General features: G+C 41.6%; 1 protein-coding gene across 5 annotated transcripts in view; it reads left to right on the forward strand.

Annotated features, from left to right (window-relative positions):
- PLEKHM3 (pleckstrin homology domain containing M3) overlaps window positions 1–21611 on the forward strand; it is a 136744-nt gene that overhangs the window by 77393 nt on the left and 37740 nt on the right. For all 5 annotated transcript variants that reach the window (XR_004389923.1, XM_030488994.1, XM_030488993.1 and 2 more), the window contains one exon: window positions 10014–10171. Coding sequence is in view for 4 of the 5 variants with exons in the window: in XM_030488994.1 (XP_030344854.1) it covers window positions 10014–10171 (158 nt within the window). In the remaining variant the exon portion in view is untranslated. The remainder of the gene's footprint in view (window positions 1–10013; window positions 10172–21611) is intronic.

Consider the following 21611-nt stretch of genomic DNA (forward strand, 5'->3'; position numbering starts at 1 on the left):
AGATGTAGCAAGATTGTTGATAGATATTTTTAATAGCAGAACTGTTTTTTGTGCTGCTTGAAATTAAAGTTTTCAACAGGTGTTATTAAATATGTGTGGTGCTTTTCCATGTGAGTATGTAATCTAGGCCGCTTGGGCTTAGAGTGGCTTTTTAGGATTAAGCTGTTTAAAACAACCAGCAGCGGTGTCAGTGGCTCACAGGAGTCTGAGTTGCAATCTCCAGAGATAGATACTTCAATGTTTTCAGCCCTTAGAAGAGGGAGTAGCAGTATAAGCTACCCCTTTTCTAATCCATAGTGCTAACCAGGTTTCTTCTGTTCTCTGGGGTTTTTGCTGTGCAGAATGAAAGGCCCCATACTGGAGATCAGGGTTAGAAGTGTGAAAGATTGGGCTCTAACCTCATTGCTGTACTTCACTTGGACATATCTCAACGAATAACATAGCAGGAAAACAAATTTCCCAAGGAAACAAAATACTGTCTCAGGAAAACCTGCTTGAATAGGGGAAGAAAAGGGGTTCTTTTGGATGTTTTTTTAAATATACTTTGTATTCACAGAGGTTTTTTTCAGTGACCCTAGCCCTTTTCGTGGCGTGTTGCTTTCTTGTTCTAAAATCCTTCAGAGGACTCCTCCTTAAAATGCCCTGATCCAGTCCTGTGCAAAGCAAAAGTTTCTAATGTTGTGATATCACTCATGAAATAACATCTTACTCAGTGGGCATGTAGAGTCAGTTAACAGCTCTGCATGCAATTGCCTGCTTAATCTTAAAAAAAAAAGGAAAAAAGAAAATCCGAAGCACATATGTACTCTCTGCCTGAATGCGTATTTGCTTGTGTGTGTATTTGGAGTCATGTATGTTTTTAAGCTAAGATAAGTGCTTTCTGTTCTCCACCAGCCAAATTCCTGGTACTCTTTCAACCTTGTTTGATTAAAGCAGCCTTTAACCTTTGCTTGAATACCTGCTTCTTAAAACAACCTATAATTCATCCCTGCAACAAGATTAGGAGAACTTGGGGTGTGACAGAATTGACATGTAGCTGCCTGGAAACCTTGGGGGAAGGAGAATGGAGGAAAGGTGATTGAAAGACAGTGAGTGTGAAGGCAGAAGTTGTGGGGCTGGAGTCATGTTGCACGGCTGGCTGGGGAGCTGGCACAAGTGATTCCCAGGCATGTTGTTTGTACTGAGCCAATTCCATCTCTTTCTCACTTGTGTCAGCTTGCACCCAGAGGCTTGCTGAGATTTCAGGCTTTTCTTCCTTTCCATGAGAGCTGTTGGGGAGGGCTTGGAGGGACCTTGTCATCCTCTCTGCCTCCTGCTATAAATTCACTTGGACTGTCAACCAGTTTGTTTCTCTCCCCCAGCCAATGTAAAACTCCATCCTCACCTTGCCCCCTGCCTATATGTGCTTGTCACAGATTAGCAGTACTTGCTCTTGACCTTGTTTTGTTTTTCCTCCTGTTCCCAGTGCCTGTTATAGTTGTTGGCTAATTTGTGGAATATCAGTTTAAGACCAAATTAAAGTGCAGCATGTTGAGTGGTCTGGTTTGAAAAGACCAAAACCAGCAAATGGCTCTGCTGTCAGTGTGGACTGCCTGGTGCAAAGAAGTCTAAGGGAGCTTGTGATTTCTGTTTATTCAAATTCTCACTCATTTCTGCTTTGGTTTGATTTATTTGGTGGTCGGTTTTGTGGGATTTTTTTTTTTGTTCTTCGCAGTGTTTATTGCCATGTTTCCTTTCAGGTTGTTCTCTGCCCTGTGTGGGGGATGAGTTAGCACAACACAATGTATGGCTGTGGGATGTTGCTTTGTCTGTGTCAAGGTCAGCGATGGCAAAATGCTGTCATGTGTGTCAGAGCCAGCACCTTGCACTGGTGTCAGCATTGGATGAGTCCCTGACCTTACCCGCTCCTGTCCACCCTGCTGCCACCGTGCCTCTGGGACAGCCAGGGACCTGCAAAAGCTGTAAAGGGAAGAGGGCAGAGAGGATGGGGTGGTATCACCCTTACTGTCGGGAACTGAGATTGGCTGTAGCACCAAAAGATGGGTCTCTCCTGAAGTTACTGCTGTGTTCTTTTTGAATTGGTTTTACAGCAATGCATAGTCAGTGATTCTGGTGTGCATGCACACAGATATTAAGAAATCATTCTTCCCTTAAGTCACTTGCAATTTAAATAAACAAGACAAGCAATCTGAAAGAGATGACTGGGAGTCAAAATGGAGCAAGGCAAGCTGACCGGACCAGTATATTGCACAAAAGATGGGGCAGAGCTGAGATCTGGTATCTGCCTCCCTGGGGCTTTTACCTCATGATCATCCTTCCTCCTTCCATTTCCTTTTCCTCTGAACTAAAGATTAATTATGCATTGAAATCATAACAAGAATTCACAGTGTTGAGAATGTGGTGAACGGAAGGGAAAAAATCCTCAAGGAAATTAGCAGTCCACAAGCATTGTCTGTTCCCTAAATATAAATGATGAGGAACTTCCCAGCCAGGGAATATGTTTTCCCTTTCTTTTCTCTGCAACTTGCATTATCCTTAGCTAAGCATATTGTACCATGCTTGTCTCGAAGTCAGTGTTTTCATCACAGAAATCCCAACCCTGCTGAAATCTGTCACAGGGTGGAGATTCTATTTACCCTTTGCGCTTTAATGCCCAATTTCCATGCCTAGTGCATGCGAAAAATACCTGCTTGTTCTCCAGTTAGTAAATCAGTAAAGGCAACCATTGTAGCTTTCCTGCACTCTAAACTGCTTTTGTTCTTCCTGGCTTGTGACAGAGATCACCTGTGACAGAGATAAGAACGCATCAAAAATGGTTTCTGAAATAGATTGGGCCATGTAAGGATCAAGGTAGAGTGTGAAACAAAGGTAATTGACTGCAGCAGAAGAGCAGGCATTAGGAACAACTTTCCAGCTGTTTTGAGCACTGGAGAGTTGCGGGATCTCTGGTGAGAAGTTTTTAAGCAAGTCAGTCATCAGTCGGTTGTGCTGCAGGGTGAGGAATAAACTGGAGGTTTCTAGAAGTGTTTTTTTCTAGCCCCATTTTCTTATATCATTGGTAGTTCTTTCAAATGTGTATTTCTCATCTGTCCTGAAGGTGAAGAAAGGTTATTGAGTGTTTAGTCCTCCACAAAGCTTCCACCAGAGCATTTGGAGGGCAGCGGGCACAAGTGGTGAATCCAAGCCTGTTCAGGAGATTTCATGTTCCCTTTCATTCGCTCGAGGTAGCACATTCTCTGTGGTACTCTGAAGCCTAGGTGAAGTGGAAGCTTACCTCTGAGCTTGTTAGCAGAAGACTTGTTTCAGACTACCTGTTTCTAAAGAGATAGAAAGAAAACAACCAGGAAGAGGCAGAAACCTTGTCTTTCTAGAATGGTGGAAAGCTGTGCACAACTGTTGACCGCTTCTTCAGATAGCTTCTTTCTGCCAGACATGCATCTGACACTAATCCCAATAATTAAAGTACTTTCTATCCCTTCAATATATATAATTGGCGATGGTGAATGAGCTTCATGTCTACCACCCCTCCTGTTTTCTCAGTGCCTCTTGGCCTTTTCATGTCTCTTCTGCATTGCGTCAGTGCCTCCTGGCAAATTCTGTCTGTGTCTGTCTCTCAGATAGAGCCAAGTGTGCGTCTGGCCTTGAGAAATAATCATAAATTTTGTACTGTCAGGAGAAGAGACCAGGACAACCCAGTTGAGATTTGAACCTGTAGTTCAAGGTGGTTTAGGGATTTCATATCACTTAACCCATCCCCTCCAGGCGTCACTTGTGTCTGACATGTAAATCAGACTGGAGGAATAAGTGGATCAGATTGCTCAGTGCTCCAGAAGAAGGTTACAAGGCAAACCTGTGTCTTTAAAGAGAGTGCCTTCAAATAAATGTTATCTGCAGAGAAATACACCAGCCTCTACATAAGTAGTTAATGTTACTGCTTCAGTGTTGGCTTATAAAACAACTTTATCACCTCTATGATGATAATGATTAACAAGCTGATTTACAAGGGTGGAGTCACAAAGCCATTTGGCAAATTTAGCTTGTCTCACAGTGGCAGTGAAACAGAACTGGAGTTTTACAATATTTTCCTCACTTCACCTGGAATACTTAACCCTGGTTGCAGGACTCTTGAGCAGAGCAGTAGCAACAGATACTCCTCTGTAAGGTTAAAACCCGGGGTTTCCTCCTGTGCTTCTGGTACCTGATGAATTAGAGGACTCGGGAAAGCTGGAGACATTTCTAGCTCCCTTCTTAGTGTTTATTTCCTGATCACTTAGCCACAGTGAAGCGACGGTGGATGTTGGCTGTCACTTGTGCCACAGTGGCAGAATATCCAGATGTGGGTAGATTTCTCTTCCTTCTCTCTACTGCACTTTTAGAAGTTGGTAAGAATGCACAGATGGGGTAGGAGTTTGGTGACCCTCACTCAAATTCACAACATAGCCTCCTGCAGTGATGGAAGTCTGACTGCTTACCTTTTACTTCTTTAGCTAGCACTGCTGACAGGAGCCCTGCCCTCAAAACAAACACTGCCCTGAGAAATGGCTGAAAACTACTGTTTTTTTCTTTCCTGTCCAGAAAGTTCATTATGTCTGATAGATTTCAGTGTTGATTTATGTGGCCATGATGCAAAGGTTGGGTATTTCTGTGGACCTGATGTAGTAGGTGGGCAGAAAGCTATGGAGGCATTACTTGAAGCAATAGTGCATTACAACTGACTCATTTTTCCTTCTGTTTCTGCACATTCCCCCTCTAGTTCCCCTAAAGCCCTTGTGATATCACCTGTTCAGGAATGACAGAGTCTAAATTTGGAGAGGACTTCCATACTTACCTTGTCCAATCAATATGAAATTACTTTTCAGTGACATGTCTTGTTCTGTTTTCAAGCAGAAAGTTATAAGCTATAAGTTTAGGTTACCATCTCTCTGGGTTAGAACTCTCAACAGAGACAAGAAGTTCTGCCACTTTGCCACTTTTCTAGTTTGTTTTTTTATGAAAACATATATATTGCAACACTGTGCTCACTGCATTGCTCTCCTGTGGGACTAGTTTGTGCAACCCTCCTTCATGCTGGTAAGTATGTTCTCATACAAGGAGTCTTTGTTGACTGGAAAGGGAAGACAAAGTGACTTGACTGCTCTCTGCTCTGGGCTGGGGTTTTGGACCCCCCTGTACTGTGCTGCATGGGAGGAGGAGGTTTAGGGGTGAGGCTAGGGCTGGAGAGTGGGGGCCTTCAGAGGTGGACTTGTATGAGCATTGTGCTTGGTCCATAGAGCTGAGTTAAGGAGTTGGAGTCAGGACAGAGCTGTAGCTCAGCATGTGTCAGAGGTGAGGGGGCTCCTTCTCCTTCAGTGCAGGGCAGTGTCATGGGTTCAGAAATGTGTCATGAAGGTAAGGCACAGGGATACCAGTGGGTCCCCTGGGCAGTACAACTACTCCTTGAAGTTGTCTGTGAGCAGTAACCCTGTTATGTGCATAGTAGGCCACTGAGTAGGATTTCTCTGCCTGTGGAGGATGCTGTGTGGTCTGTGTCCTTCCCAGTTCTTATTCTCTGGAGATAGCTGGCTGCCCACTTGCTTCCGAAATATCACCTTGGTAAAAGAGGGTACTATGAGTAGTTTGCAGTCTTTGGATAAAAGGATCAGGAACCCTCTGGGGGCCAGCCGCCCTCCTGACAAGTAGTTAAACTTTGACTGATCACACATTGCTCTCATGATCATATTAGTGTGATGTATCCAAAGGGATTTCAACTTGTTCCATAGCCCCTGCTGCCTTTCATCTTCTCTGTCTTCCTGCTGAATCAGGAAAAACATAACCCAGTGCACGTGCATTGTGTCTTCCCACTGCCAAGGCTCTCGGCGCCATTGCCAGCACTGGCTTGAATGCTAAAATTCGGCAGTCCCCATATTTTCTCCCCACCTCATACAGAACATAACTGTGTCTTTGGATTTATAATGCTACCCAACTGAATGGTAGCACAAAGATACACGGAGAAAAAGATTTACCTTTATTCATAACTTTGACTTGTATGAAAAGCTTCTGTTCCAGAAACCATCTAAAATAATTGTCTTAACACCCCTTTGGCGTATGTTCAGATATTGTGTACCCCTTTAGTTTTCTTCAACTGCTGCAGACACGTGTCTGCCTTCCCCTCTTGCTTGTTGATACCACCTCAGCTTTCATAATCTGGGTGCAGGAGGCTGTGTAGCAGCACAGCTTGCCGCTCCTGCTGGCTTTCCTGGCTTCTCCTCTGGTGCTCTGGCCAGAGGGATGCTCTCCGCAGTGTGGTCAGGGAGCCTGTATGGGATGCTCTTCCAAAACACAGTTTGTCCCAGTTAGGGTGGGACATATGTGACAGTTAGTGTAAAAAGTAGTGTTTGTTTTGTTGGTTTAAATTATAAGTGCTTTGAGGGCAGGCCCTGTCTTTTATGTGTGTGCATGTGGGTGTGTATTTCTATACAATTCCTAATGTGAGACATGCAGTTAGGAGCTGCAGTATGCAAAGCCATGGCTTCCTGTGCTGTGGTAGCTTAGAGAAGTGTTTTTCCAGATCTACAGAGGTGAACAGTGTTTCTGATCTGAACACTGGAGCCATTCAGAGACACAACTTGCTTTTGGCCTCTGAACGCAACTGTTTTTCCTGTTGTAACCAAGCAGTGTACCCCAGTATATTCCAGGTGCAGCAGTGGTAAATTCACTGTAAAAACGTGGCCCCATGTCCAGAATCCTTTAGGGATAGGTTCCTTGACCAATTTAGGAAGAAGCAGTTGCATTCCACCCTCCATCAGTCGATGACCAGGACCAACCAGTTTTCATCCTTGAAATGAAAATGAAATTTTCAATGAAACAATTGCTTTCACTACAAAGAATTTGGGTTAGAAAACAGACCTTGCTCTTCATGTGAGCTGTAGGTAGAAAAGAATCTGAACTCAGCAAAATTTTAGTTTGTTTTAAGCCTAATGCTCCTTTTTCTTTTCTTTTTTTTTAGGCAGTATATTTTTAAGCCTTTGCAGGTATTGAGGCTGTATTATGTTACAGGGAGAAGTCAGTGCCGACATTTTTGGTTTCTGTTCCTTTGGCATATTCTTAACTTATGTTTTGTGCTAAGTTTTCACATCTTGTATGAAATGCGATGGACTGTTCTGCAGCTTGTAGTGTGTGATTTCACAGTTTCTCTGTTTCGTAAACTTATTTTGTAAACTAAAATGTCCTTAGGAAGGGTTTGGGTCAAAGCTTAGGAGTGACTCCAACAGTGTGAACATCGTGTGCTGGGTTAGACAGCATGTGGGCTGTGGAGTCTCTGTCACTGAAAGGCTTTAGTAACAGAGCAGTAAAGAATGACATAGTTGTTACTGGCTCTGCCAAGATGTCCCCTTGAGGTATGTAACATGCACACCCCACACCCACACCCCCCCCCCCATGATTTTCCTGATATCTGGATAATGCATTACATTCATTTAACACACTTCTTTAATCACTTGGGTTTCCTTAAAACTCAAAATTGCATTCCAGCATTAGCTGGGAGAACGTCCTGGGACTCTGACATCATGGTTCTGGGATGTCTAAACTGACCGACACTGAGCCTCCGGCTGTCACAAGAGAGTGTTTAGTCACAGGAGAGGTTTTGACACCTTTGATTACATGTCCTGTGCTCCTTCTCCCAAGCCGTAAAACACTCACTGTGGAAATGTTACCATGAAACTCCTCTTGGGGACAGCAAGTAAAAATCTTCCTTTTTGCTTGCCAGGGTCAATGGATATGAGGATTTTATTATTATTAGCCACAAACACAAATGAGAGAAGGCTGCATGGAAAAGTCACATCCTGTGCACAGCCTTGAGGTCTCTGATGAAACAAAATGACAAAAAATTTACAGATGCTAAAAATAGTGATAACACCAGTTTGATGTTGCATTTTGTGTTCCTCCTATAATACAGTAAAATGGCCTGTAATTCACATTGCAAAATTGGCATGCACGTCTCTTTGAAGATATCATCTTCGTTGTATGTCTGCAGTGGCCAGAGTTACAAACCAACCCTCTACAGTGCTACAATGAGTCATACAAATAAATAAATCAATAGGCACAAATAACACCAGCTCAGGGGCAGCTGCCCAATCTCAATCTGTCTTGCTTAGGTTATGAGCTCTTCAGCACAGGAAGCCTTGTACAGACTTAAATTCACCCCTGGTGCTTAGGAAGGTAATATATTGTGTTAATTTTGTTTATTATATTATATAAACCATGATTTTAATTCAGAGTTTAACCAAAGTCCTTGCTGAAAGTGTTGTTAGTACAGACTCAGAGTTTTTTTGCAGCTCTGTCTTCAGCCTGGCATTTTAAGCTGAGTTCTTGTGGCCTGTCAGAGCTGGTTGCTGTAGCATGAAAATGCTTTGGGGAATATGTTTTTATTAGCTTTGTATGCATACTTCATCTGTTAGTGCTAAATAGCTTTTTGGAGGGTGACTATCACCCTGTCACTAACTGGGTGGCTTCACTGTTTCTTTCCTCCTATTTGTTGAATGCTGTCAGCTTCTGTGTCTTTCCCTTTCTCCCAACTTGTTTGGCTTTCAGAACGTCTGTAACACTGGAGTCTGGAAGCAGAAAAGTTCTTTCTTCAAAATGAAAGAGAAAACCCAGCCAAGGGGAGCTAAACTAACTTCTGACTATCTGTCGGAAGGGTAGTGATACCACTACCTTGAACTATGACTTCATATTTCATGCAGCAGCTTGTCTGCATTGTTTATATTCTGGTTGAAGGGGATCTTCCTATACCAGGATGCAATAGGAACGTCATTTTTTCTCTGACAGGAGCAGATATCCTATCTGCAGTACTAGCAATAACATTGCCACTTCCTGTTGTTGCAGATGTTGTTAGCAGGCTGAAGCTGAAAGCAAAGTGGAGGCACATTTCAGCCCATGCCATTCGATGCCATCAACATCAATGCTACCTCCTTTTCCATGTGTCCTCTTTAATAGTGGCTACCCTGGAACACAAGTTTATTTCTGTTCTATGTTACACAGGGAAGGAGTCCTTCCAAAATCTCTGTTGTTCTTCTCTGCCTTGACCTTTGCTTTCACTAGGTTTGTTTACACTAAACCCAAATTACAAGTGGTGCGTTACCACGTTTAGGGGAGGGGTGCATGAACTGAATCTGGCACATGTTTAAGTGTATATCTCCCCATTCTAAGGCTTTAGGGCACGGCCCTGTGTAAGTCTTCAATCAGCAATTATTGCATTCTTTTTCCTTTTTATAGGAGGTCACTATCAAATCCTGTAACACATTTCTATCACTAATCTTGTGGGCAGCTATTCAGACCACAGGAAGCTTAGCAGAGAAGAATATACGCTTAGGGCCTTATTCCATCTTCATTATTCCCTACACCAGCAGAATTCTTTAAAGTCTCTGGAAGTTTGATGTGAATGGAAAGTATTTTGCCTGAATAGCACCCCTTATTGAGGCATTGTCACCAAGTCACAAATTTCGATGAGTGTTGTGGCTAGCAGTTTAATCTATACTGCATGGCTGTTTTTTCACACCAACACTGGGAGTGCTAATCACTTCTAATGGTCTTGGCAGGATTGTCTGGCAGTGAGAGACTTCTAGATTTGAGAGCCGGACACTGAAGAGGAGGAAAACAGTTCTTATTCAAGATTTTATCTGAGAATTTATTCATTTTGGCAATGATGGGAATACTGTATTTTAATGGTTTTCAGTGGGAAACACAACCTTACTAAAGGAGGAAATCCAGGGTTCCGTTCACAAAAAAATAGTGAAAAACTTGTGGTTTGGAGGAAAAGAAACAAAGACAAAACTGTGATCTGCGCATAAAAACTAACAAGAACTGAAAATCATAAATGTACGGCATTATGACAGCTATGTCAGTTAGATGATAAGATGGAAGCCTTTAACTCTTTATCTACTTTTTTGTGCCTTAGTATATGAATACATTGTTGTACTTAAAATGACTGCTAACCTTGCATGTGATTGTCATTCAGTATTGTCTTCTCATTTCAGGTTATTGAAGGAAAGCTGGCCCCTTTCTTGGGGAAGGTGATCAAGTTTGCCACCTCTCATGTGTACAGCTGCAGCCTGTGTAGTCAAAAGGGTTTCATCTGTGAGATTTGCAACAATGGAGAAATCCTTTACCCCTTCGAGGACATTTCTACAAGCAGGTACTGTAATGTCATTCATATATTTGACTCACGTATGATATTCTTGCAGATTCTCAGCCTCATGACCTCTTATTTAAATAACTGGGGACTGGATCCCACTAATGCACATTTCTGGACAGCTACACTAGATTACAGGTTCAGGGAGGCCACCATGAGCAGACTTGGAAATAGATACAAAGAGCTGCTTCCCAAAACCTTGTAAGCTGTTCAAAAAGGGAAATGATCCCAGTAGCATGATACAGTGCGAGTTATCCAAAGCTGTTGTGAGTTTGCAAAATGTCCTAAAAAGCCAAATGGATTCTCTAGAGTGATCACAGACATCTTTCTGGTATCTGATGTCACTGGGCCCATGATGTACTGGGATTATCCATTATAAAAAAATAACTATCTGTTCTGCAGTGTTTTACCCATGATGTTATGGCTAATTCTCTGCTTTCTGTGTGCATACTCCTCTGTGCCTATGTAAGTAAGGTTTTATTTTTAATAAATGACATTGCTATTCTCAGGTGGCTACAAAATAAATATAAGCGTATGCCAGTCGTAAGGTAAACAAAAGAGCCTTTATTTCACATTATATGGAGTACTGGATGCCAGATGATGGACAGGAGTTGCATGGAAAACCTAGAAGCAAAATGCAGGAAAATGGAGCAGACTTGGCAATGCAGCAGTGTACTTCTCTTTTTCAAAAATGTCTTGTATTTTGAATAAAGGAGATTTTTTTGAACTCACTAGAAGGACAGTCTGTCTGACAGCACAGCATTCCTCCATAGATCAGTAGTTTTCTGGCTGTTTCAAATACAGTCATTTTAATTTGTTCTCCAAAGCGTTCCATTGAAGGGAAAAAATATTGAAGAGCCACCTTTGGAAACAATCAGGACCAGCCTGTTGAAAGGGCTTCATTAAGAATCTGATTCCCTTGTGTGCACAAAGATGTTAAATTACAAGTAACCAAGCACTACTCTTTGGGGATTTTCAGCCTGACCTGAGTTTCAAAGACTGTTTGCACATTCTTTTTTTTTTCCCCAGACTCTCATTCTAAAAAATGCATTGACAAAGCAGTGGACATAAGCTAAACAAGGTGTGCAGCTGAGCTCTATAAATGGTGTTCAAGAAGGAATGTATCTAGGGTGCATGGTAGTTAAAAACACTGAGTTAAAAAGAGAGAGACTAAGATGACATAAAACATAAGATGTCTATTGAGACTGTATAAGGGGCAATTGAAGATATTCCCAAAAGATTGATGAGAACGTGTAAGAGCATTTGGGAAGACAGGAAGACAGCTTTACTTGAAATGTCTGTGCATTTGATTTGTCTGGAGGATTTTTGGTCACAAAAACATTGTTGGGTGTACATTGTTCCCCTGCCCTTCAGCTGAGATCAGACAATACCGTGCAATTACAGAGTTTAAAACCTTCTGGAATCTAATATTTGTCAGCAGTTCAGCAAAAGCCAAAAGAAGCTGCTCCTGGTTTTATGTGAATTAGAAGCCAGAAAGGACTTTTGTTCCTGTTTCACAAATATGGAGTCGTGGTTGATGTCATGCCAAAGACAGCAGTCTTTGTTGGTGATTTTAACTAGAACACAATCAGCACAAAACGTTCTCCAATATTTTTCATTCTTATTTTGTCAGAGGTCATCCTGCTTACTCGTTTTGTGCTCCCTATCACTTGATTTTATCCCCAGCATCTTCCATTTCCTTTCCTAGTTAGTTTTCTGGTCTCATTACTGCTGATGTGTGCACATGCACCTCTGTGAAACTAACCAGATTATTTCAGTTCCGTACTTTTGTCCTTTTCCACCTTTAGGCTGGAGGCAAGTGATGCCAGCAGAGGAGCTTGTCTGTTTTGCTGTGCAGCTCCATCCGTAAAGCAGTGAGGGAGAAGGCAAGATAGAGGGGTTTTGTGTTTGTTTCCACATCTTACAGATGAGAGAGATTTCTGAGGTAGGTGTGCAGACCACTACAATGACAAGTGTAAGGTGAGGAGGCTAGTCAGCAATAGGTAGATGTACAGAGTAACCTCTGGCAGATGGAATGGCAACTCACAAAGGGTTTATGTGAAGACTTGAAATTATACCTGAAATTTCTGATGACATGTTCAGCTTTCCTAGTTAGTTGTTATATAGAGCTCTGAGTAAACAATTAGCTCAGATTTGTCATTTAGTTGTACTATTTTGAGTCCACTATGTTCAGTGAGAGTGGACTATGATTCTCTTTCTCCATCCTGGTTTTCTGGATTTGCTATCTACATCATAGTATTCATATTTGGTACTCAGTAGTAGACAGCCAAGTACCCTGGCTGTAGCTGCTGAATTAAGGAGGGAAGAGCAGCTGAGCTCTGAAGACCGTGTGTTTCCTTCTTGCTTTTCAGTGTTGCTCATTCACTTTTGAGCATGCTGCTAATTCTACAAGCAAACTGGGCTGTTTTGTTAGAAGTACTCAAAAGTGGGTGCATGACAGCTTTTGCAAACTTTACCTTTCTGATGAATGTTTGAAAAGCGAAGTCTCTGTGTGTGTGGGAGTGTGTATGTCTGTGTTGAGCTGGCATTTGCTTCTCTGGCTACCTCCCTGACTTTTCTTGCTCTTTGAAGAGAAGAGTGACAGCTGTCAGAGATGCCCTTACAATTCCAAGGTGGTTCTCAGCTGGCTGTTACCTTTCCATCTTCATAGTCTCTTAGGTCAGCTTTGAGGTGGGGAGATTGCTTCTCTCCAAAATATTCTCAGCAGTTTCTGGAGCAGTCTTCAGTAGGAATTTTTGAAGGATGGGTCTTCCTTAGATAGATGCAGCTGAGAGAAAAGGAGGGCCCCTCTTAAGGGCTGGAGTTTCTCTTTGGTCAGGTTATTTGCTTGAGAGCAATTTTTGTCAGTCCTTGAGCAAACAGAGTGAATACCTGGGTTATGCACTCCTCAGAGTTTGAATGCACATATATTACATACCCTTCTCTCACTAATCAGCATGACACATTCCTTTGTTGGCAAACGGTTCCAAAACAAACACAATCAGTTCACTTAATTAGCGGGTCTGTGGGCTGTGCTTGGCAGGCTCTTTACATCCTGCTCAACAATACAGTGCAACAGTTTGCTGCCTCGAATGTAAGGATGGGCTCACAAAGTCATAAGCTTTCTAATGATATTTCCTTTCTGTGGCTTTTCTTGGGAGGTGGCCATTCTGTACAGCTTAATGAAAGCTGTGGTTCAGTGGTTAAACAATTTCTTTAAAATAGTTGCGTCCTTTTGGATACCTCTTCCAGTCAGTTTGATTCCTCTGTCCCCCGATTTCCTCTTTTCTGTCTTACCCATATTTATATAACTGTTCATAAGGGCTCTTTCTAAATTCCACAATTTTGGCATCTTTTTGAAGGCCTTTAAGTCATGAGAACTATATTTAAAGCCTCCTGAGTTAATTGCACATTTCATGGAGCAAATTGCCGGCTAATGTAAACTCTCAGAGCTCTGCTTTTGCTGGAGCTCTGGCAACCTGAATGACCTGAGCATCCACCTTCTGTTTTATTTCTTGGACAAAATTTGCCCCAGGCTTAAGTTTAGCAAATACACATATAAGATTATTCTATCACTAATTTTATTCTTTTACAAGTGTTGTGAAATGAGTTTAAACACCCCTGAGTATAAATTGTATTATTAGAGGTATTCTTGCCCATATGTTAGCCGCCAGGCACTGCCCTTTAACTTGTTCTGATATTGCTCATTCTTCATTACTGTGGTGAAAAGTTATTGCTTCTTTCTCTAAAATAAAATAAAATGAAAAATCAGAAGTGTAAAGAAAATGCCTGTGTAGTGGTACAATTGTCTGTAAAGTGTGGCTGGATTTGTTTTATAACCTAGAACAATTTTTAACAAGTTTTAATCTTAAGGAATACCGAGAAAAATACCATTGGAATGAGAACAGAATTATTCATTAAAAAGAGGTTTCTGTCCAATTAGATAATCAAGTAATTATAGCTATGGTTAAGATTACTGTATGTTACCCAGCTAATAAAGTTTTGGTCTTGCCTGAGTGTCAGCATCCTAGTGACTACTTTCACAGGCAATTTGTTGTGTTTTGCTGGTAAAGCTACTTGGTTGGTTAAGAGTGGTTCAGTGGATTCCTTGCCTTTATGTGGTGACTACAGATGTATGTGAACCACGGAGAATTGCTCTTTTGTGTTTGTATTCATTTATCAAGGCTAAACTGTTTTCACTTTGCAAAGTTAATTTGTTCTGCAGATCAGTTAAGACATGTAGACCTTTTAAGATACAAACCAGAAGACCCAAGTTTAAAATAGACGTGCCACAGAACAGGCTTGACTATATCAACCAGCTTGGATGCCTCTATAATCTTGGATGCCTCTATAATCTTTGGCCACCATCCTGATAAGACATATGAATGTACTTAACTTTATACATAGTGAGAAGTCTTACTAAAGGCTCTGAGGCTGTGCTTAGCTTTACGTGCATGCCAAAGTCTTTGCATGATTACAGCTCACTGTTATGGATGCTGTGTCACTGGACAAAACCAGTTTTGAGCATTTGGGAGAATGTTAAAGATAGGTTTTGTGTGGAGAGACTGAAATACACAGTATAGAACATTCCCAGGAAATACCTTGGCACAGGTCAAAGGCATCACTCAAAGTATGTAATTTTTCCTCTTGCTTTGATTAGTTTGTTTCATGCTAGTCAGCCTTTTCCCAAGCCCAGTTCACCTGAGCTGTGCTAGTAGTTTAGTACCTAATTTTTGAAAGAGCTTAGCTTATCGGATGTTGATAGTTGGTTCAAAGCACCCTGAAATGATCTGCTCAGCACTTTCTTTAAAGAAACCTCGGCACCTAAGTAGATGTTAAGTTCTCTTGATAATTTAATTTCACCTCAATCTGTCAAAGCTGGTCAAAATCTTCTGGCACAGATTTGATTTTTGTCTGTGCAGGGTAGCACAGTAATGTTATCTAGAATACATAAAAAGAAAGAGATAAAATATACTCTTTTTCATCAAGCATTGTATTTTAGAAGTGTATTAGCTTTAGAGGTTGGCTTTACCTGCCTCATGTCAGACTGGTTTTAACTAGAACGTTCACCATAAAGGCAGATACTTATTTCAGGTAGGAAGGTCTCTGCAGTGCTGCCTTGTGCTCTTACCTGACCATGGCAGCCATCTCACTTTGAGTTTCTATTTTGCAGCTTTCCTGCTGTGCCTTCTTCCTCACACTAGATTATTTCCAACTTGCCGTTTAATTCTTCCTCCTCTTTCCTCATGCAAATTCCCCTTTGAGGATAGGCTTCATCTCCCAAATGTGGTTTCTGGTAGGCCAGACAACAGCTTTTCAATTGCTTTTTAGCCCATAAAAGCCAGAACTGCCTACTCTAAGTGCTCAGAAATTCTAAGATTACCTTAAGAATCTTGTTGTTTATAAACTTAATTTTTTTAGATGTCAAGGTCCTTTTTTCCGTCCTGGGTCCAGGTAGGCATGTCTTCAATATTACAGCAGAGCTATGAAGTCCAGGTAACTTTGCCTTTTTCTTTTATTAGAAGCATAAATTGTCGTTTAATCACAGGATTTCCAGACTCGAGACTTAGAGAAGAATGCAGAATAGTGGAGTCATCCAGTCAAATTATAACAGCCTCTCCAGTGGTTTGCAGGTAGTGGATCTACCATGTGTAGAGCTTTTCCCCTTTCCAGAGTAACTCAGCTCCACTGACTAAAGTGTAATCACAGGAGTTTCAGATTAAATGTTTTAATACTGATTTTAGTGTCCCTCTACTGATTTCTTGGGAACTGCTTTGTACAGGCCACATTACTTGGTTTGAGGTCTCTAAACTTAGACATCTTGCAAAGGGCAGTACTGAAGTCGACAGTTTTTAGTTCTCCTGATAGATGCAAGTATGGGAATATATATGCATAAGTGTAGCATAAATCCCTGCAGCCACAGCTGGAGGGGAGCTGAGGACACTTCCTTCCTTAATCAGGAGTGACGGAGCTCTGCAAAGAGGTCTAGGGGCTGCAGGATCCCTTTGCTCCTGCTTGGCCCTGCTGCGGTGCTCTGGTGTGGTGACAGCCTGTTTAGGCAACTGTCATGGGAGAATAGCTGGTGGTTAAATCAAGCTGTTCTTGTTCTGCCCTGTAACAAATTGTTCTGTGAGCACCCAAAACGAAGGCATGCACTGCAACTTCTGTGTGTGTAGCAATGGAGGAGTTGAGACTGAAGCTCCTCCCGCACCGCTAGAGCACTGCTGGTTTTCTCTCCCCTCCAGTGAGCTGCCTGCTTTTCCTCTCATTCATGAGGCTTTAATATCTCGGACCACTTTGCACATCTATAGTGGGCAGTGGGTGCTGGCATGACAGGACAAGGGGCAAGAGATGGCTCAGACAGGGAGGCACCGTTTGGGTTGGTCCTTGAGGCTGTTCCAGAGGTGTGAAGTGCAGGTGCTCTACGTGGTGTGTCCCATCAGTGCAGCCTGTGGTCACTGTTACACCCCTTGCTAGCTGCCACCTGTAACCAGTTCGCCCCCCTGCATTGTTTCTCCCAGCACACAAGCTGGGCTGATGGTTGGCAGTTACAGTTATATCTGCTGTTTCAGAACCCTCCAGGGCCAGCCCAGGACTCAGCCATGCTATTATAAATGAGGGGTGTCTTCAAGCTCTGCTGGCATATCAAGGATAAGCCCTGTCCGATTAGCAGGTATATGGAAAGGAAAGCTATGATTATTTGAATCACTGCTGGCTCCCCGAACGCTGAATTGATCATTTAGAGTGAATTTCAGACATGTAACGATTTGGAGGGCTGGGTAAGTGGGCTCTGTTCTGGTTTTGTTTGGGCTTTTTTATTCTCTTTTTCGGAGGCAAAGTTTTCAAAAGCAAGTCTGAAGTATTAACAGTTTTTAAGTATGGTATTAAAAATAACCCAACCGTGTCTAGTAAAAACCATATGTCATACAAGGTATTATCTTAACAAGCTCCTTATAGGGACAAATCAATGTCATATTAGTGCCAACTTTCTTCCATTCATTTACTACATGGGCGTCTCTCCTTAGGCAGGCTCCTTGCACTGGTTCCTAGGCAACTGCAATAATATTGCTGCACGTGTGTGTCAGGCATTGATTGCCTTTGGGGCTTTTTTTGTGTTGCAAGTGAACACAGGCTAGTCCATTTTCCTTCTCTTTGTGTTCTGCTAAAGTCTCTGAGAGTTTTGAAAGGTGTGTCTGTGATATTCACAGTTGGGCAGTTCAGAAATACTTGCAGACAGGCACATGTGCATAGTGTGGGATGGTGATCACACTGGAATCCCTAGGCAAGGCTTACTTCAGCTACTGGGGTTTTTTAATAACCAAGTTACAGGTGGCTTGGTATTTTGGATGCTTGGTGAATGTATAGCATCATCTAAAAACCATAATGAAAACATAATGAACAATCCCGTTTTATCTTGGTTTTACTCTGCATGGAGGGAAAGAGAAAGGCGTGAAAAGTTCTAGTCAGTGAAGGTTCAGCCCTAAATCAATTACTGAAATTCCTTTCAAGGGATTTCTTACTTGAGCAAGTGTGTGCAAGGTCTGACACAGAGGAAGTAGGGTTTTTAAATGTTCTAGGAAGAAGCTGTTCTAATAAACCCTGCCAGTCTCAGCAGCTTAATTCCAACATGGTCATGCTGGTCAGTCTGCCAACATACAGAGTTCCTAGGAGACAAAGAAACCTGTCTTTCAGATGAGGTCCTGGGCCACCAGTTGATCATCCCTGGATAATTTTGTCTGCTTAATGTGGAAGGTCTTTGAGGCCTCTTTGTGTTGCCCCCTGCCTGTTTGCATACCTCATCTTACCCATGGGCATCTAAATGGTGGTGCAGTACAGAGGAGAAATACAAGTATAGTCAATTGGTTGTGCAGAATCTACAATTGCTTAAGCCATAAGCCTGTGAAATACATGTGTGAAGCATAAAAAGAATTTGCCAGAACTTACAATTTACCAAATACTGATATGTAAATGTTTCAAATGCCCAGACATAATGGGTGATACTAACATTGGTATTTCCTCAGCATACAGGAATGATTTTATGCTTTAATGTAGAACAGCTTTTCTTTTGTAACTAGTAATGATAATAATAAGAGCATTATAGTGCCTGTCTGGCTGTGGAGAGCTTTGCCCTTTCTTTCTTACAGTTTTCAGTGAAATAGAAATTATTTAGAGGATTGAATAATTCTCTACGTTTTTGTTACTCTGGTATTCAAACAAGTAAGACATCCTTAAAACATAAAACACCTCTTATAGTCTCGGTAGAAATTGAGTTGGTCAGGAAGTAGAGGAAAGGGAGAAAAGACTGAAATAGAGAGGAAGGTATTTCAGTTGCCTTCTTAGAGGACTGAAAATTGTATGAAAACAACATGCAATATTCACCAATTCTTCAAATAATATTTCAAAAATAGCAAGATGCTGTTAATGTGCAGTATCTCAATATCATTCATTAAAGAAGGAAACATGAAACGCCTGAACGGCTATGGACTCATCAGCTTATTATCAGTGGTGAGTAGAAGTCTCACAAAAGATGCTTTGGCTTCTAGCCAGAGAAATCAGGATTCAGAAGTAGTGCCTGAATTGTGAATTACCTGTGACAACAAGAAGGGTTAAGGGAAAGATAACGTAAGTGTAGTGAAATATTACGTGAGCCTTCTATAGGCTACAAAATGTACTTTTTTCTCCACAGAAATAGACACTTTTTGGAATACAGAGGCTTGAAAACAACAGTAAAGAAAAGCTGTGAAACTCACATGTGGAGATGAAATTAATTGTCAGGCTTAAATAAGAAGCAACCTGTTTGTAATATTCTAAGAAGGAATATAATTTTGGTGGGATTTTTGGCATCACTGGAAAATTTCTCACAGTGAGATTAGGAATGGTTAACCAGCTGACATTTCCAGGGTCAGTTAAAACTGACTGTATTTGATCTGATGAAGAGCAAAGCTGTAGATGGCTTGGGGTGGTATAGCTCCATCACTTTAAAGGGAGTAACTTGCCGTTTGCACAAAGGCAGAGTGAGATCAGCATTCCCCCCTCCCTGCCCTGGTGACTGAATTTCTTTAGCAGTGAGGGGATACAAGCACACAGTGAAGGCTGACCCAGGTATCCCCTCTACCTGTCTCTATGGAGAGCAAGAGGCAGCTTTGTTCTCCACCTCGGAGCACCTTTCTTCCAGGCTGTTGTTGTCTGCACCCCGCGACTGCGGCTGGGGGTACATCAGGCTTCACTGGGGAAAGCAGATAATAGGTCTTCAGAGCAGCAGTCAGGGGTGGGGGCATCAGAATGGACCAACAGTGGTCATGCTGGCTGCCAGTGTACTGGACTGTGAGACCCAGGGCTGGCTGTTTGGACTGCCTATGGTAAGTGCCTGACAATGTAGGGTCCTGGTCAGAGCTTCAACTATTGCACTAAATCTGATAAATAACAGTTCAGACATTTCTTTTCTCTTTTGGTTCTGAGCAATATGAGAGAAGTTTGTTAATTTTTTCCACTGAGCTTATTTCTGAAAAATGAATTAATCATCATTTAAACACCATCAATCTTTGTTTTTAATGCTAATGGCCTTTGATATTCTCTACTGGGAAGAGTAGGTGTGCTGGCTCCTCTGTCATCCTGCTCCATCCATTTCAGCAGCAATTTCTGAGAAGTTTTATCACCTCCCTGTATACTGTGGAGAAATATTGAGCGAGGGTAAGGAGTGGCAATATAAGAACACAAAATTACACTTCTCATCAATCATTACCCTCTAGCAACTTTCAGGGCACTGTAAATTGCTGACTAACAAGGGAAAATTAGCTTGATAAAATCACCATTAGTGTCAGTTCAGACTGGTGTAAAGTTTTAAAGACACTGTTGTCCTTGCTATCTTTCCCTCATCCATTAACGTCTGTTCATGGAGATCCCAATCCAGCAAAGCACGTAAGTACATGTTTAATTGTAAGCAGATCAGTAATCCCAAGGAAATCACTGGGATATGAGTCCTAAGCATGTGTTTATATGCTTCACTGGATCAGGGCCATAACACACACTCTCTGAGCACAGATATGATAAATGTCTCTGTGTGAGCCAGTTTCTTGATTCAAACCTAGATTTAGGCTCACTGACTGGATTTAGAAATATGACAGTCAAGTTTTACTGCAAGAGAGCATAGAATTTAGTAGATATACAGCATTATACTTAGCCTCTTTAACCTTCCTTTTCTTGTTATTTGAGTTTTATCAATCTATGCTAGCTAGAAATGTGCCTCTGTAACCTCTGCATAGCCTTCTCAGAGCTCTGCAGATACTGAAATTTAGATCATGTTTGGACCCATGCATAAAAAGTAAAGCACAGCCAGGTCAGGAACCAGTTTTTAAAAGTTACAGGCGAGATGCAGATGCAGCTAATACAGCTAACAGGTTGCATTAGTCCATAGGCCTTTTCTCAGTATTGTCAGACTGCATGCCAAATACTACAGTTTGCGTTATGGCTTCTCAGTGTTGGGAGTTTTTTTCATAGCCTTGAAGACAAGAACCTTATTTCTAACAACAACAAAAAAAAAAAAGTCCAAAGAAAATAACAAAAATGTCCAAAGAAAAATACCTTACAAAAAAGCTCAAAGCAAAAAGGCAAAAAACGCACTGAAGATAAAACAACAAGCACTTGGATTCTCCTTTAGTCATTTGACTACAATAGCTGTGAAAAAGGAAAAGTGCAAGGCATTTCAAGACTTCCTACAGAATCACCAGGGTGGCCAGAGCCCCTCATTTCTGTTTCAAAATTGCTCTGAAGTTTGATGTTTTGTTGCTTTGATTATTTGATTATCCAGCTGGAATCTAAGACTTTGTACTTCTGACACTGTCATCCTTTTATTTATTTCATTTGCTTATAAAGCTGTAGTGACTTAACTCATCACTACAGATAGTTATTTGCATTGAAAGCCTGAGAATGTTCAACCGTTCAGTTGTAGCCCACGCTATGATCACCAGATGTTTCGTTGCTCCACTGCTATCTGGAGCTGGAGCCTGGTCTGTTGTGACATTACGTCCATTGCATCAGAGTGCCTCAAGAGTAATCCAGTCATCTTGTTTGAGCAGTCAGTTTGTTTGGAGTTGTAATATCACATTTTAGAATGGAATAGCACAGCTTTGAATGACAGAAGCTTTAAATTGTGTTGTTCTAGTCCAGTCTTCCAGAGGACACAGAGCAGAAGACATTACCCACCTTTGTTTGATCTTTTTACTTCATGGAGTGACTTCTCCTGCTGTTGAAGTGAACTGTACTTTACTCTTTTCAGAACAGCTGACCACTGGAACATCAATGAGGAAAACGTCTTATTTTGGCTGTTGCAAATGCTGAAATATATCTTAATGGAAATGAATATTGTTACTCTTCATTTACAAACCAAAGCAGAAAACTTGTTTGTTTCATAAAACAAAGCCTGTCTGTTCTGTGATAGGCCTGA

The sequence above is a fragment of the Strigops habroptila genome, chromosome 5 (genome assembly GCF_004027225.2).
Source record: "Strigops habroptila isolate Jane chromosome 5, bStrHab1.2.pri, whole genome shotgun sequence".
In the NCBI taxonomy this organism is placed as follows: Eukaryota; Metazoa; Chordata; class Aves; order Psittaciformes; family Psittacidae; genus Strigops; species Strigops habroptila.